Source organism: Hypomesus transpacificus, chromosome 3 (assembly GCF_021917145.1).
Source record: "Hypomesus transpacificus isolate Combined female chromosome 3, fHypTra1, whole genome shotgun sequence".
Taxonomy (NCBI): domain Eukaryota; kingdom Metazoa; phylum Chordata; class Actinopteri; order Osmeriformes; family Osmeridae; genus Hypomesus; species Hypomesus transpacificus.
In genome coordinates this window covers 824186-839458 of record NC_061062.1, presented here as the reverse complement: position 1 = coordinate 839458, position 15273 = coordinate 824186, and the positions used below count along the sequence as shown (strand labels likewise).

General features: G+C 49.9%; 2 protein-coding genes across 4 annotated transcripts in view; both read left to right on the top strand.

The window, feature by feature from the left end:
* Positions 1 to 12761, top strand: part of LOC124484609 (pleckstrin homology domain-containing family G member 3) — a 31854-nt gene extending 19093 nt beyond the window's left edge. Inside the window, exons 5-19 of one of the 3 annotated variants that reach the window (XM_047045602.1) lie at positions 2260 to 2329; positions 2421 to 2467; positions 2700 to 2850; positions 3160 to 3291; positions 3948 to 4130; positions 4276 to 4368; positions 4450 to 4536; positions 4622 to 4655; positions 4905 to 5006; positions 5099 to 5131; positions 6038 to 6048; positions 6479 to 6841; positions 9164 to 10628; positions 10738 to 11954; positions 12155 to 12761. In XM_047045602.1, the coding sequence (XP_046901558.1) occupies positions 2260 to 2329; positions 2421 to 2467; positions 2700 to 2850; positions 3160 to 3291; positions 3948 to 4130; positions 4276 to 4368; positions 4450 to 4536; positions 4622 to 4655; positions 4905 to 5006; positions 5099 to 5131; positions 6038 to 6048; positions 6479 to 6841; positions 9164 to 10628; positions 10738 to 11552 (3586 nt within the window). In that variant the 3' untranslated portion in view covers positions 11553 to 11954; positions 12155 to 12761. The remainder of the gene's footprint in view (positions 1 to 2259; positions 2330 to 2420; positions 2468 to 2699; positions 2851 to 3159; positions 3292 to 3947; positions 4131 to 4275; positions 4369 to 4449; positions 4537 to 4621; positions 4656 to 4904; positions 5007 to 5098; positions 5132 to 6037; positions 6049 to 6478; positions 6842 to 9163; positions 10629 to 10737; positions 11955 to 12154) is intronic. The other 2 variants (XM_047045606.1, XM_047045610.1) reach the window with 2 other exon arrangements.
* Positions 12762 to 13111: 350 nt separating this feature from the next.
* The window catches only part of xgb (x globin), a 7058-nt gene continuing 4896 nt past the window's right edge, over positions 13112 to 15273 (top strand). The window contains exon 1 of the mRNA XM_047045623.1: positions 13112 to 13425. Within this exon, the coding sequence (XP_046901579.1) occupies positions 13265 to 13425 (161 nt within the window). The 5' untranslated portion in view covers positions 13112 to 13264. The remainder of the gene's footprint in view (positions 13426 to 15273) is intronic.

The window sequence follows — 15273 nt, the reverse complement described above, 5'->3', positions numbered from 1 at the left end:
TCTAACACCAGAGTGATTCATCTCATAATGAGAAGGACATCGAAGACCAGCTAGAACCAAGCTTCTACTGCTGGTGTTTATCTTAATGCTTGTTGAATGAAGGATGAATACAAGCCACAGTGGACATGGCATGTTCCCCCTCTTGGGAGAACACCCTGTAGCATGTCTGGGTTGACACAATGTGTGATGAAGTGAAAGGTACCAGGCAAGGTGCAGTGAGGGGTTGACCTCCAAACAGATTTAGCTGAGAGGAGAAAGTCGAACATGCAGACTGGCTCAAAATAACAGGCCAGATTGGGTGCATAGACAGATTTAATCAGATTAAAGTCTGACTGTGTTCACCCTGCACCCTGCCATCTCATCATGATCTGGTTTCTCTCAGACTAACTCTCATCCTTATAAATATACCGGTATGAATTTGGCCTAGCATATGAATTTTGACTATACCATTCTAATTGCGGTAGAGCCTTTCAGAAATGTGATTTGTCACAGCCCCATTCATACCAGGCATGGCATGAAGCAGCACAGCAACTGGAGTGCCCAGTGTCTTGAAGAGGCCTGTTGAGTCTGAAGGAGAACAGCAGGCTTGGGAAGCGTGACAGGGCGACACGCGTCACCTTCTCAAATGCTTCAGTCCTGCCAATTAGCAGGAAGTGCCCAGGGGGAACCAAATTACTGATGCGCGAGAAAACAAGTGTGCTCCTAAAGCGCTGGTAAGAGGAATGCGTGCTGATTCTCTCCCCCCTGGGTGATTGGAGACGGGAGCACCAGAGCAGAAACAGAAGCAGGTTCTCAGGAGACAAGAGACGGATTTCTCTGGAACGGCTGGTGCTGGAGAGAGACAGCTCTCACTCAGCCTGACAGAGACAGCTCTCACTCAGCCTGACAGAGACAGCTCTCACTCAGCCCAGACAGAGACAGCTCTCACTCAGCCCAGACAGAGACAGCTCTCACCCAGCCCAGACAGAGACAGCTCTCACTCAGCCCAGACAGAGACAGCTCTCACTCAGCCCAGACAGAGACGGCTCTCACTCAGCCCAGACAGAGACGGCTCTCACTCAGCCCAGACAGAGACAGCTCTCACTCAGCCCAGACAGAGAGAGCTCTCACTCAGCCCAGACAGAGACAGCTCTCACTCAGCCTGACAGAGACAGCTCTCACTCAGCCTGACAGAGACAGCTCTCACTCAGCCCAGACAGAGACAGCTCTCACTCAGCCCAGACAGAGACAGCTCTCACCCAGCCCAGACAGAGACAGCTCTCACTCAGCCCAGACAGAGACAGCTCTCACTCAGCCCAGACAGAGACGGCTCTCACTCAGCCCAGACAGAGACGGCTCTCACTCAGCCCAGACAGAGACGGCTCTCACTCAGCCCAGACAGAGACGGCTCTCACTCAGCCCAGACAGAGACAGCTCTCACTCAGCCCAGACAGAGACAGCTCTCACTCAGCCCAGACAGAGACAGCTCTCACTCAGCCCAGACAGAGACAGCTCTCACTCAGCCCAGACAGAGACAGCTCTCACTCAGCCCAGACAGAGAGAGCTCTCACTCAGCCCAGACAGAGACAGCTCTCACTCAGCCCAGACAGAGACAGCTCTCACCCAGACAGAGACAGCTCTCATTCAGCCCAGACAGAAGCACCGTCTCCACGCTCGTCTCCACGCTGGTCTCCCACACAGCAGCTGTGCAACATTCAGTCTGCTGTGCGTCATGAGCAGCGAGCTCTGGGCTGTGTTGTTATGTAAAGCTGTTGCTTACATGCAGTCAGCCCAGGAATGTTACACACGTGCTTCCGGAGGGTTCTGCAGCTGAGTGACCTGGCCTGAATCTACAGGGGTGAAACCTGTGCTGGCTTGATCCTAACCTCAGATGATCTCGTTCTGTTTTCAAACCTCAAGAGGCTTCAAGCTGTGTCCCATCCACCAGACATGTCCCACTCACTTTTTATTAAGCTGATTAGGTTTCACGTGTCAAAAAAGATGTCCACCCCACATTTGTGAATGGCCCTCCACCCTGGATGGAGTGGAACATGGAGGACTGTGTTGGTCTGAGAATGCTGGAGTTTGCTGTCATTCCCTGTTCTAGTTCACCCTCCAGCATCCTGTGCTGTTCTAGGTCACCATGGTGACCCCCCCCCCCCCCCCCTCCTCCAGCATCCTGTGCTGATCTAGGTCACCATGGTGACCCCCCCCCCCCCTCCTCCAGCATCCTGTGCTATTCTAGTTCACCTCGTTCTAACCTGTGTTCTGTGTCTCCAGTGAGCTGCTACAGTATCTGGACATGTGTGAGAACGACCCTGTGGCTGTGGCCAGGTGCTTCGTAGACAAGGTGAGACTCACACACACACACACATACGTCAGACTGATTAACTTCCGCTTGATCTGTTCTGGGGTCTCATCAAGCCTGTTCTGATTTACAGAGCGAGTACTTTGACATCTACACACAGTACTGCACTAACTACCCCAAGTAAGTGAGAGTACGAATGTTGTTCTGAAAACTATATATTATACCTATATATAAGAGTTTTACCTGAATGTTTGACTAGTGACACAGCAACAGCTATGTACCTCTGTGCAGTCACACTTCATTACGTTTTAGTGGTAGTCATTTCAAAGGAAATGATACAAACAAAAGCCTGTCTTGTACGTCACGAGGTGGTCAGAGATGTGAGACCATGACATGTTTCTGTGTGGCCCAGCTCAGTGGCAGCTCTGACAGAGTGCATGAGGAGCAAGACTCTGGCCAAGTTCTTCAGGGACAGACAGGCGTGTCTGAATCTGTCTCTCCCGCTGGGTTCATACCTCCTTAAACCTGTCCAGCGGATCCTCAAGTATCACTTGCTGCTGCAGGTACAGTCCTCCTCAGTCCTGACGTGCAGACATGACTCGTAACGATACTCCCACACGGTGTTAAAGCACCTCATCCTGCCCTCAGAGACACCCTAACAACCCCAGTACCCACCCCGCTTCTCAAGTCCACATAAGCCTCTCTCTCTCTCTCTCTCTCACTCACTCACTCACTCACTCACTCACTCACTCACTCACACACACACAGTATAAAACTCTCTCTTTCCATCCTTAATAACCTTAATAGCCCAAGTAGCCCTAGAAGGTGGTTTCCCAGCCAGGAGTCATCTCTCTCTGTGGTGCTGTGTGCAGGAGATCGCCAAGCACTCTGACCCAGAGGAGGACGGCTGCGAGGTGGTCCAGGATGCCATCGACACCATGACGGGCGTGGCCTGGTACATCAACGACATGAAGAGGAAACACGAGCATGCCGTCAGGCTGCAGGTACGACAGGCCGTCTGGCTGCAGGTACGAGAGGCCGTCTGACTGCAGAGGACGGACTGTCTGTGTTCCTGGGGTTTCTAAAACAGTTTTAAAACTATTTCAGTTTGTAAGACCCAAAAACATTCTCATGTCCAACTGTGTTCCTCTTCAAATTAAATCAACCCTCTGTGTGTATATGCACAACGCAGTCCAAGCAAATCTATCAACTCTATCGATCAGTCTCGAGTAGTGTCTCCTCTCCTACAGTCCTTCTGCAATTTAAATGTTGTTAGTTCAGTTTGAGGTCTGGAGCACATACAGACCTGGTGTTTGATCCCCTCCCCTGAACACCAGGGGGGCTTTCAGCAGAGCCTGGGGGCTATGGGGCCGCTCATTCTGGTTGTTCCCTTCAATCTAAGACATTGATTGGTCAGGAGTGTTCACTGGTGCTGCCCTGCCTTCCTTGGCTGTTGTCTGGCTGCTTGTTTTGCCAACAAGAAACAGCAGTTTTGTGTCAACATCTAGTGGGATACCATTCCCTGAGCATGCATTTTGTGTTGAATAAACACAAATTAAACCACTTTTTTCCAGAACTCGCATAGATATGTCTATATATAAGTTCTAATGTGTTTGTGTGTCCATGTTGGTGTGTGTCCGTGCCGTGTGTGTGTGTGTAGGAGATCCAGTCCCTGCTGATTAACTGGAAGGGTCCTGACCTCACCACGTACGGGGAGCTGGTGCTGGAGGGGAGCTTCCACGTCCACCGGGCCAAGAACACACGGACCCTCTTCCTGTTCCACAAGATGCTCCTCATCACCAAGAAGAGGGGCGAGCACTACGTCTACAAGAACCACATCTCAGTACGCTGCCCCACACACTGCCCTCCCTACCACCACACACAGACCTATCCACCACCTACACCACCACACAGCCCTGTCCAGGAAGAGTTCTTCAGGGTTGTGGTGTATCTGAGTGTCCTCCTGTCCTGTCCTCCTCCTGTCTCAGTGCTCCACCCTGATGCTGCTGGACAGTGCCAAGGACCCTCTTCTGTTCAGCGTCATCCACTTCAAGTACCCCAAACAGCCCCACACCGTGCAGGTAGTCACACCCCAACACCCCCGTGTGTTCAGCAGGTGCTGTGGAACCAGGCAGGTTTTGATGTGTGTGTGTGTGTCTCAGGCCAAGACGGTGGAGGAGAAGCGTGTTTGGGCTCATCATATCAAGAGGCTCATCTTGGAGAACCACCACACCATTGTTCCTCAGAAGGTAACCAGCAGCTACCATGACAACAACCCCATTTCAACAAAGATTAAATCAGGTTATTTTAAAATACAATCTTGTTGTTTTTCAGGCGAAAGAGGCCATCCTGGAAATTGACTCAATTTGTGAGTATTTCAGCTCAGCTGCAAACTAGCTTTTTCCCAAACAACAAACAGAAAACGTCCTCAGTCATTCTGGTTGGAAATGGCTAAACGTTTCCAAGAAACGTAGCTTTCATCCACAATGGCTGTTTACTGATTACTGCAAATGCCAAGTTATGGAATAACCTCAATCTTCAGAAAACAGTCTTACATGACCCAGAGTCTTTCAGTGTGTAAGGAGCCTGTAATGAGTGTGTGTGTGTGTGTGTCCAGCTCCGTGGAAGAGCCGCTACAGTCCTGAGGGACTGAAGAAGGCTGTCTCCTGCCACCCTCAAGAGCTACCCTCTGGAGCCCGGCCCGGACGCAGGAGATCAGGTAACACACACACTCAGAACGCACACACACACTGTCTACACAAATGTGTTTAGCAAGGACATTGACTTTATACGATCTCTATCTTTCTTCAGAACCTTCCAAACAGCTTAAAAGGACAACGAAAGGTAAAGATCCAGTGCCTCTGTTTTTCTAACAGCCTACAGCGTCTGGAGTCTGGCTGGTAGATAGCTGCCCCCCCCACACACACACACTGCCCCGCCCTCCTGGTGCTAGTGCATGAGTCATCACCCCAGTACACTGACAGAACATCCTCTAAAACCCTGGAAAACCAGATCAAAGGCCAGTACCAGCTCTCTCCCTCCACACACACACACACACACACACACACACATCCTCACATACACCCTCTCTTTTTTGCCTTCATCCATAATGATGTTAATTATGGGCCATATTAGCGAAGAGCTTTGTCATACACAGGCTCTCTACGGGGGTCAGATTAGCCTTGGCTTCAGATCTGTGCCGGCCATGTCATGCATCCTAATGAGCAGCCATGAAAAGGAAAACCTCCTCTTCATGTTTTTCTTTAATAGCTCCCTCAGTAATCAGTTTTGCGACCCTCGAGGTGAAGATGTCATCCTGTCACCTTCTCCATCTTGGAGCGGGCTGCTCTGGTCCTGTATGTTGGTCATGTCACCCTGGCAGTCTGAGGTCATGGAAGGGGAACATTACTCCTTGGCTGTATATTGGATTAGCCCACCATGAGGACTTTGTCTCATCGTGGCAAAGACAAATGACCGCCACTAGTACCAGCCCACTTAACCATAGAGATAAGGAATGTAATTATGCATTTGTGTGACATACGCATATTCTAGATGGGCAGCTCTATGGTAAACATATTAAAATGTTGCATAGTTCAGTCATAACCAGTGTTTATTCTACTGTATATTGTTGCATAGTTCAGTCATAACCAGTGTTTATTCTACTGTATATTGTATCTTTTTTGCTCTATGAGTATGAAAAATTGTTGACATTTCATTTTCTCTCTCTCTTTATCTCCTCCTTCCATGCAGCCATTTTGAAGGTAAGCTTCGCTCATCCAGGAAGACCTTTCTAACCCTGGTAGGGTTTAGTGTTCTGTCCCTGTGCAGGCACACACTGTGATGGGTTTATTCAGGTTGTGGTGTTCTGGTGAGACAGGCCTCACACAGGGTCGAATCAGCTTCCCACTTCAGCATTTCCACCTGAAGTGGGATGCTCCCAAGAACAGAGACGGAAACCTCAGCTGAACCGAACAGAAGTTCAACTGGATTGTGTTATTTCTCCTTCTTCTGGTGATGAAGTCATTTGTTCTCAGTGATGTGTAGCATGCCTGTCTTGGACCATCACAACAATATTCTGCTTTCACGTCACACCCTTTTCTAAAGAAAACTCTGTTCCAAACCATTCAATGCTTTCACTGCACCCTGTGTATCACTGGCCGCCCAATAACCCCCACACCTTTCACGCTTCAGCACTCAGACAGCACAGGTGATCTCCTGGGGGGCAGGCTCTCCCTGCAGCCCACTGCTGCTGTCACAGCCCTGGGCAGCAGCCCAGGCGAGGCTGAGGATGAGAGGCCTAGTGGGAAGGAAGACACAAAGGAACCAGGCCTGGAGGGGGGGGACTCTGAGAATAGGAGTCCCTCTGGCATAGACCCCAGAGCAAGCAACTTGCCCTGTGAGAGGGGTCTGGAGAGGGAGCAGGAGGATGAGAGGGAGCAGGAGGATGTTCTTCTGGAGGATGACCAGGTAGCTGACTTTGCGAGCTCCATGCTGGCAGCGATCTCCTGCTGGCACTTTAGAGCCAGGGCTTTGCTTTCCACTCACTTCACAACGGTGAGGCTCTCTCCCACCCACGGTTTCCTACTTCCTGCTCCATCCCACCTGCTAGCCAATCAGTTCCCTCTCCATCCCACCTGCAAGCCAATCAGCTGCCTCTCCATCTTCCTCTCCCATTCTCCAAACTGATAACTCACTAACATCAGCTGCCGTTTGCTGTGCTAATGGAATGCCTTGATCGATCCTCACACAGTAATCAGTGCATGGACACAGAACCCTGGCATGGTAATAATCCATCCAATCAGGATGATTTAGTCTGCCGGGAAAGATTTAGTGATCCGGAGACTTCCTTAGAACTCATTACGGAGGGTCAATCGGTTCCTAGGAGGTTGTCATCAAACTGCATGCCTGTCCTTGACTGACCGGCAGACTAGCTGTCCGTCCTGGTCTTGGTGAGAGCTCTAAAGGAGAGCATATCTTTCAGCCATGTGGATCTGCATATATTTGGGGAAGGTGAAAAGAAAATGTGTATTATGTATTTATACAATGCAAATGTAGGTAAAGACATTTCGCATCCTGTTAAACTTCAATAATTTAATTTTTTGTTTTGGCAGTTGCACCTGCACTGGAATCATTTGATCAATAGCTAAACAAAAGCAACGACTTCAAAGCTCAATTTGGATGTCAAATAGGGTTAATTGTAATAGGCCATTGTAATAAAGAGTGCTTTGGTCTTTGGTAATCATATTTTCGGAAAGGTTTCCCTTCGGAATATTATTTTCTAAATGACAGGGTAAGCTTTGTAAAGGTTAATTAATGTGACGTCATGCCCCTAATGTGAAGGTCATCTTTGTGCAAAGAATTTCACGGCTTTACAATTGTGGCACCAGACATCAGGTGTCTTCAAATGCCAAAATGTTTTCTAAATCAAGAAATGTAGGGTGTTGATCTTCTGGAGGGGGATTTTAAGGTATTATTTGTCTTTGTGTGGCGGGTGGTGACCCTCAGTGTGTCTGCTGTGGTCCTCCCAGGAGGAGGAGGGCAGGCAGGGAGCTGAAGAGGAGATGTCTGTCCTGGGGGAGCAGGGAGGCCAGGCTAGGGCGGAGGAGGTGCAGGCTGGGGTGGAGGAGGTGCAGGCTGGGGTGGAGGAGGTGCAGGCTGGGGTGGAGGAGGTGCAGGCTGGGGTGGAGGAGGTGCAGGCTGGGGCGGAGGAGGTGCAGGCTGGGGCGGAGGAGGTGCAGGCTGGGGCGGAGGAGGTGCAGGCTGGGGCGGAGGAGGTGCAGGCTGGGGTGGAGGAGGTGCAGGCTGGGGCGGAGGAGGAGCAAGCTGAACAGGTACCACCAGTAGGGTAGGACCCAACGGTCTCTGTTGGAGGGGTTAGAGATGGAACCAAATCCAGATCTGTTTATATGTATATATACATTCTCATCTGTCATCTCACCTGCATATATGATTAACATTTGTATTTTAATAACCTTTTTAGTACATACTGGCTTGCTTTAGTGTCCCTGCTGCAAGATGTAGAGCCCTGTTATTCTCTTAGTCATCTGAGCCCCTCAACCTTTGTGTGTGTGTGTGTGTGTGTGTGTGTGTGTGTGTGTGTGTGTGTGTGTGTGTGTGTGTGTGTGTGTGTGTGTGTGCGCGTGTGTGTGTGTGTTTATCTTAAGTGCTGGAAAGCTGTTGCTTCTGTTAGTGCTAATGTCTAAAAAGGTAACATTCAGATTTTGGAGACTAATAACAGCATTTTGAAAGATCCCAAATATCCCTGGTGCTCAGTGGGGTAGTACGTCTGTATCCCTGGTGCTCAGTCGCACGTCTGATTCACAGTCGTGTCACCAGTTGTTACATTCCTCCTATCTCCTTCCCACAGCCGTCCTCTCCTACCCCCACCCCTCCCTCACACAGCAGACCCCCCCCCCCACCCCTCCCTCCTTCACACAGCACACGTACACCCTGTCTGAACCTGACAGTGGTTGGAGAGGAGTCTGAGATCGCTACAGATTTGGGCCAAAGCACCGAAACGAAAAACACTTTCAAAATTGCTGCATTTTACAGCTGAGGGAACCTTGAGATTGCTACAGTATTATCATAACCAAATGAGATATCATCAGTCTACAAATGGAAATATCACGGTCAAAATATGAAGATTTGACCCCACGTGATGTTGTCACTCACTTAGCCTGACCCCGTCTCTGACACAGCATCACATGACATGACTATTAGATCTCAAATTAATCTTCATTGAATATACTCATGACCATTACGCACGTAGTCATTTTACAGCTAATCATGCTCACAGTGTTGCACACCTCATTGTACCTGATACTATACCTATATTTACATTCAGGAAAGCTTGACCCTGTAATTCCACCTTCACAGGTGTCTGAAGAAGCTCCGCCCCTTCGCAGCCTCGCTCAGCAGGCCGAGCGTGGAGGACAGGGTAGCAAGGTCACGTCTCAACGCTCCACCCCGGCTGCCTCTCCTCCCCTGCCTCTGAGGCAGCCTGAAGCTGAACCCCCAGAGAGTCAGGAGGCATCTAGAGAGGACGAGGAAGAGGAGAGCGACTCTTCAGCTCTCCAGCTGGACACCAGCAACAGCAGCACCGTGACGATCGGAGAGCTCTCAGAGGAGGAGGGAGCCGGGATGGGACGCATCCGGCCCTCCTGTGTGGACCAGGCCAGCTCCGCACGCTGTCCCAGCAGCCCCTCCTGTGTGGACCAGGCCAGCTCCGAACACTGTCCCAGCAGCCCCTCCTGTGTGGACCAGGCCAGCTCCGCACACTGTCCCAGCAGCCCCTCCTGTGTGGACCAGGCCAGCTCCGCACACTGTCCCAGCAGCCCCTCCAGCTCCAGCCTGGTCCCCGAGGACCTCATCTCCCCAGCCTGCCCCTCACCCCCGCTGGGCAGCAGCAGTGTCCCCTCCCTCAGCACAGACCTCCATGAGAAGTCTGGACCTGGCCTGACGCCAGCTCCTGGAAGGACCCCTGTTGCCCCGCCGGAGGTGGAACGGCGCTCCACTCTCTCCAAACAGGACCGGCTGCTCATCCACAAGATCAGGAGGTACTACGAACACGCCGAGCACGAGGACGCCAGCTTCAGCATCAAGCGCAGGGAGAGTCTGTCCTACATCCCCCGGGGCCTGGTGAGACACCTGAGCAGCCAGCTGGACAGCCCCCAGGACGCCCTGCTCCCGCAGAGGAACGCCTCCACTCACACCCGGCCCACATCCTGGGCTGTGTTTGACCTGCCGGGCCTGGAGCCAGACAGCATGCACGGCTCTCAGAACATCAGCCGTGCTCCTCCTGGTGTGGAGGAGTTCAGGCCGGCCTCTGAGATGCTCCATGTGTGGCAAGACATGGAGCTGGAGGAGAAGGGGACGGAGGGTGGGAAGGGCCGGCAGACTGAGGAGACCCTGTCCCCTCCTGGTCCCCACCGGCTCCAGAGGAACAACCAGGAGGAACCTCTGAGTATCCTGGAGGAATCGGACGGAGGCTCAGTCTCAGAGGAGGCCTCCTCTCCGTCCATCACACCCTCCCCAGCCAGGGAGGACCGCCCTGGGCTCGACCCGTGCCCAGGCAGGCCCCCCTGGACCAGGGAGAGGGTGAGGCTGGCCCGGGCTCCTCTGCCCAGGATCATCAGCCTCCGGTCGGGCGTGGAAGAGGACATGATCCTGCAAGACATGGAGAAGATGAAGAACAAGGTGTTCAAGCTGGCTCGACAGTACAGCCAGCGCATCAAGAACAACAGGCCAGTGGTGAGGCAGAGGAACAGGGAGGTGGAGAGCATGGGCTCCTCCAAAAACCTGTCTGCCGTCTACGAGGAGAAGGACCAAAACAGAGACAGGGGTGAGTAGCTTCTCCTGCTGAGGCCTCCAAAGATGATGTGTGTTCATCCACACAAGCCCAAATCAACATGTCTTTTCCCTTTTCCTGTTTGTCTACATGTGATGTGCAGGTAAACCTAAGCTGATGCTGTCACTGACCTGCTATGACCAGGTCATCATCCAGGAGCTTCCTTCTCCCAGCCCATCCCAGTCCCTCAGTTTCGGTGCTAGCTCTCGTGTCACGTCCCCCTGCCCACCCCTAACCACCAGCCCCCAGACCCCAGCGCAGGCCTTCCACTGGCCTGACATCAGCGAGCTGCGCTCCCTCTACACCCCCACCTCCAGGCTGGGTCCTGGGGCTGGGCCCCCCTCCCCGGTCACCCGAAGCTGCCTGGCTCCAGAGGACGCGCTGGGGAGCTGCAGCGATGGGTTCAGGTCCTCCTGGGGATCCACTGACTGCTCTGAGAGCTGTGAAGGCTCCACAGATTCCCTCAGAGGGACGTCCGACTGGCCAGGCACCAGGCTGGACATGGCCTGTGAGGGGGGGAGTCCTGTCGGGGGACAACAGCCCCAGGACCAGCCTCAACTTTGCAGGTGGAGCTCTGTGGACTCCAAGCCACTCCATGAGATGCAGAATCTTCCGGACCCCATGAGAAGCTGTTATGTAGCTGGCAATCTCATCCTTCCCAACGAACACAAGGTGATCATAGTGGAGAGGGTTCCTGGGGGAAGAGCAGGAGATGGAGGGATGCAGGGAGCAGAAGATGGAGGGATGCAGGGAGGAGAAGATGGAGGGTGTCCAGAGAAGGAGGAGCTTGAGGAGGTGGAAGGCTTCCACAGGGCAGCGCTGGACTGCACCAACACGTCCATGTTGACTTCAGGGAGGAAGACACAGAACCGTCTGGTGAAGAACTTACGAGAGAGGTTCCAGAGTTTGAACTCCTAACAGTTACAGGGAAATCACTCAGAGAAGTATGTAAGACCATGCAGAGACATAGGACTACCAGTAAATACTGTTGGTGTTTTCAGAATTTCATATTCTCATTTTCATATTCTTAATTTTTTTTTCTAGTTGTTTTTGGAGTGTATGCCAATGTAGTCAACACTTGTGGGATGTGCTGTGTTTATGTCACCACTAGTAGGGATATGGTCAATGACGGGCCCTACAAAGCTGTTTCTTTGTAAAAGTTGTAAATGCAATGCTTGTACATGTTCACTATTGATGACTGTTTTGATGTGAAACGGTCAAGTATCGTTGTATATTTGAATGGGAAATGTTTGTGTTTCTTGCTTGTAAGAAGTCACTAGAGACTAGAGCAGTAGATAACAAGTAGTCCAGATAAGACACATTTACATTTAGTCATTTGGCAGACGCTCTTATCCAGAGCGACTTACAGTAAGTACAGGGACATTCCCCCCGAGGCAAGTAGGGTGAAGTGCCTTGCCCAAGGACACAACATCATGTGGCGCGGCGGGGAATCGATCCGGCAACCTTCTGATTACTAGCCCGACTCCCTCACCGCTCAGCCATCTGACTCCCCTAAACACATAATATAAACCACTTTAGGCAAATTAACTGTGTACAAACAGTTGATCGAAGTTTGGGACAAAGATCGAAGCTTATTGAGAGAACTCAGGCATCGCCACAATCCAAGTGACAACTAGTCTTCAACACAAAACGGTTACACAGGATTAGCAAGCACTGCTCATTGACCTATGACCAAAGAGTGTTGTTCTCCAAATTGAGTGGTGTTTGGTTGGTGAACTGCAGTACCCCAGAGCTATTCTGCTACTGCAGTAGGCTACCCATGAGCTATTTGACTTAACTTGAGTACATAGTCACTACTCAAGACTACTCATTCTCATTCCTCACTCACTGGAACTTCACCTTCATTGTTGTCTATGTTTTGTGTTATTTATATAATTGCTGTGTTTGACTGAGGTCATTTGTCTTCATTTAGATACCGACCAGTCTTGTTCCCCTTGTTTTCTATTCCACAAGAAGAAATATAGTTTTCATGCTTGAAATAGCTTATATTTCTAATTAAAAGCATGATATTTTTAAAATAAATTCGTGTTGTGTCTCTAGGATGACTAATTTAAATCTATATTTGTATGTCAGCGGTAGGTACGTCTGGCTGGCTGGTAAGGATGTATTACGAAGAAAGGAACTCAGACATAAGCTGCAAGTTCTCTGCACATGCATTGAGTTTTTAACTAACCTAGTAGTGTGTCCTTTTGGGGTCAGTGTCTGATTTTCAATATGAAAAAAAAAATACACAATTTGGGTTGTGATTTAATAAGGGATTAAAACTTGTTTCATTCCTTGTTTGAACGTCAGGGAACAATGGTTTAGACTTAGATTTACTAAATACACGTCTACAACGACTAACACATTATGCTTTTGGGATTTTTCAGAAAAAAAATTGGTGCTCCACCCTTTAGGTTACGGTTTATGAACGGGAGGAGACAAGCTCGCCACGCGCCGTGCGCTCTTCAGTCACATTCATGTTTAGATGCTGCGCGTGCAGACTCCAGCGCGCAGAAACTGGAACCAAATGCAGGGACGCAGCCGTTTGTCCGGCAATTATTTAATCATTTTTTGAGATTGCTGGGTTGTGTCTACTCAACCGTTAAAGTCATTTTAATTTACCGAGAATGGGCTGCGCGATATCAGGTCTGGCGCCGAAAACCCCGTGTGAGACGAAGCAGGATGGTGCAGACACGCGCCTCCGCGAGGACCAAGTCCAGATGATCAAGGACTCGTGGAAAGTTATTCAGGATGACATCGCCAAAGTTGGAATTATTATGTTTGTAAGGTAAGGGGAGGTATAAAACAGTTAATATTGTTTTCACAATTCGTCTTGTATTAATGTCGAATTTACATTCACTCAACTTGCATTGAAAACTAAATCAGGTGGGCATTAACGGAAGTTTAAATAATACCGCCCTGTATTTCAGTGTTGTGAGATCATGCTACACCGAGATATAAGCTAAAAGCAATAAAGAGCGTGCACATTGAAACCGACAGCGCAACAACCTCTGCTGTGCAAGGCAACATTTAACAGAAGGCCTGTGGGCAGTAGTTATACATGAAACCCTATCGAATTTACGAGTATTTTGTAACGTCTTAGTCGCATACACAGACACATGAGATAGACTATATAGGCCTATATATAATATAGGCCTATATACATATACAGTACATATATATAGTCTATATATGTACATATAGCCTCTCTTTATGTATCTATATATATATATAGGCTATATGTTTTTTTTTTTTTGCGCCCTCCTTCATAACTTGTAACCTTGGCAGTCCATTTGCTGTTTTCTCAAGTCTTTCTGTGCCACTCAGACATTGTGAATGTTTGGTCTCTACCAGGCTCTGGGGCCTGCTTGAGTTAACAGGATTATGACCCAGTGCCTAACATCTCCTCCTAACCAGGCAGCTATCATATTCCTCACGTTGGCCTGCTCCCTCCATGCTGTAGTAGAAGGATGGGTCCTCTCTCTCATCACCCCACATCTCATCTCCACATTTATGTAACTCACCAGGCCCCTCCCCTGCTTCAGCAGCTAGTGACCAGCGAATATTATCAGCAGGAATCAGAACAGTCAACCTTTGAAGCACATTTGAGGTTGCAGACCTAGCGTCACGATGAACAACAACACTAGTGTTAGCAAGCTTAAACGTGCTTCGAAGTCCAACCTCATTAGCACCAAACCATGACCACATCTAGGCCTACATGGTCGTGGTTTGGTGGTAATGAAGTTGGACGTGTAGCTGGTGGTGGAGGAGGGGGAGGAGAGAGGACACCAGGCATAGCAGATGGCTGTGGGGCCAATCAGGGCATCCCTGGAGGAGATCCAGACAGTCGAGGAGATTGACCTTAGTGTGCTAGCCCTATAGCATGCTAGCCCCCTACAGTGTTAGCTTCATAGCATACTAGCCATGTAGAATGCTAGCCCTGTAGTGTTTTAGCCCAGTAGCGTGTTAACCCCATTGTGTGCTTGCCTAATTGCGTGCTATCTCTGTAGCGTGTTAGCACCCTAACCAAAGGCGGCTTCTCGTGTTCTCGGCCCTCGGCACCCCAGACCGCCAAATATATAATAAATATAGCGCCAAGAGATGTATTTTTGTAATTTACCTGAAGTAAAAAACATTTTTTAAAGGATGTGTTTTTCCATTTTGAGAACTGTAAGCACGTCTTAACAGAAGCTGAAGGGGGGTATTTCTATGGTGAGACTTGCAGATCCATGCAGACTGACAGGACTGCGGGTGAGAACAGGGTCCCTGGGGAGACTCTTTCTCCCTCTTGTTTATTGTTTATTGTTTGTTTGTTTACTGTGGGGCGTAAGAGACACCAGACACATCCCCTGTGCTCCGGCAGTCAGTGAAGCAAAGTGGCGAAACACACCAAAACCCTGAGAGTTAGACAGCCTGTCTCCTCTCATCCATCCCATTTACCCCAAAATGGGACTCATTCTTCAGAAAGTCCATTTGTGATCCATCCCAGCCGACGTGGTGAGGAGGTCTTCAAGGATTTTTACTCCAGAATTTTGAATAAGGACTGGCATGTTTTTGCTTAATGTGTTGATGAAATCTTCTTGCGGCATGTATTGTTTTGCTTAATCTTTATGGAACATTGAAGGATACATTCAGA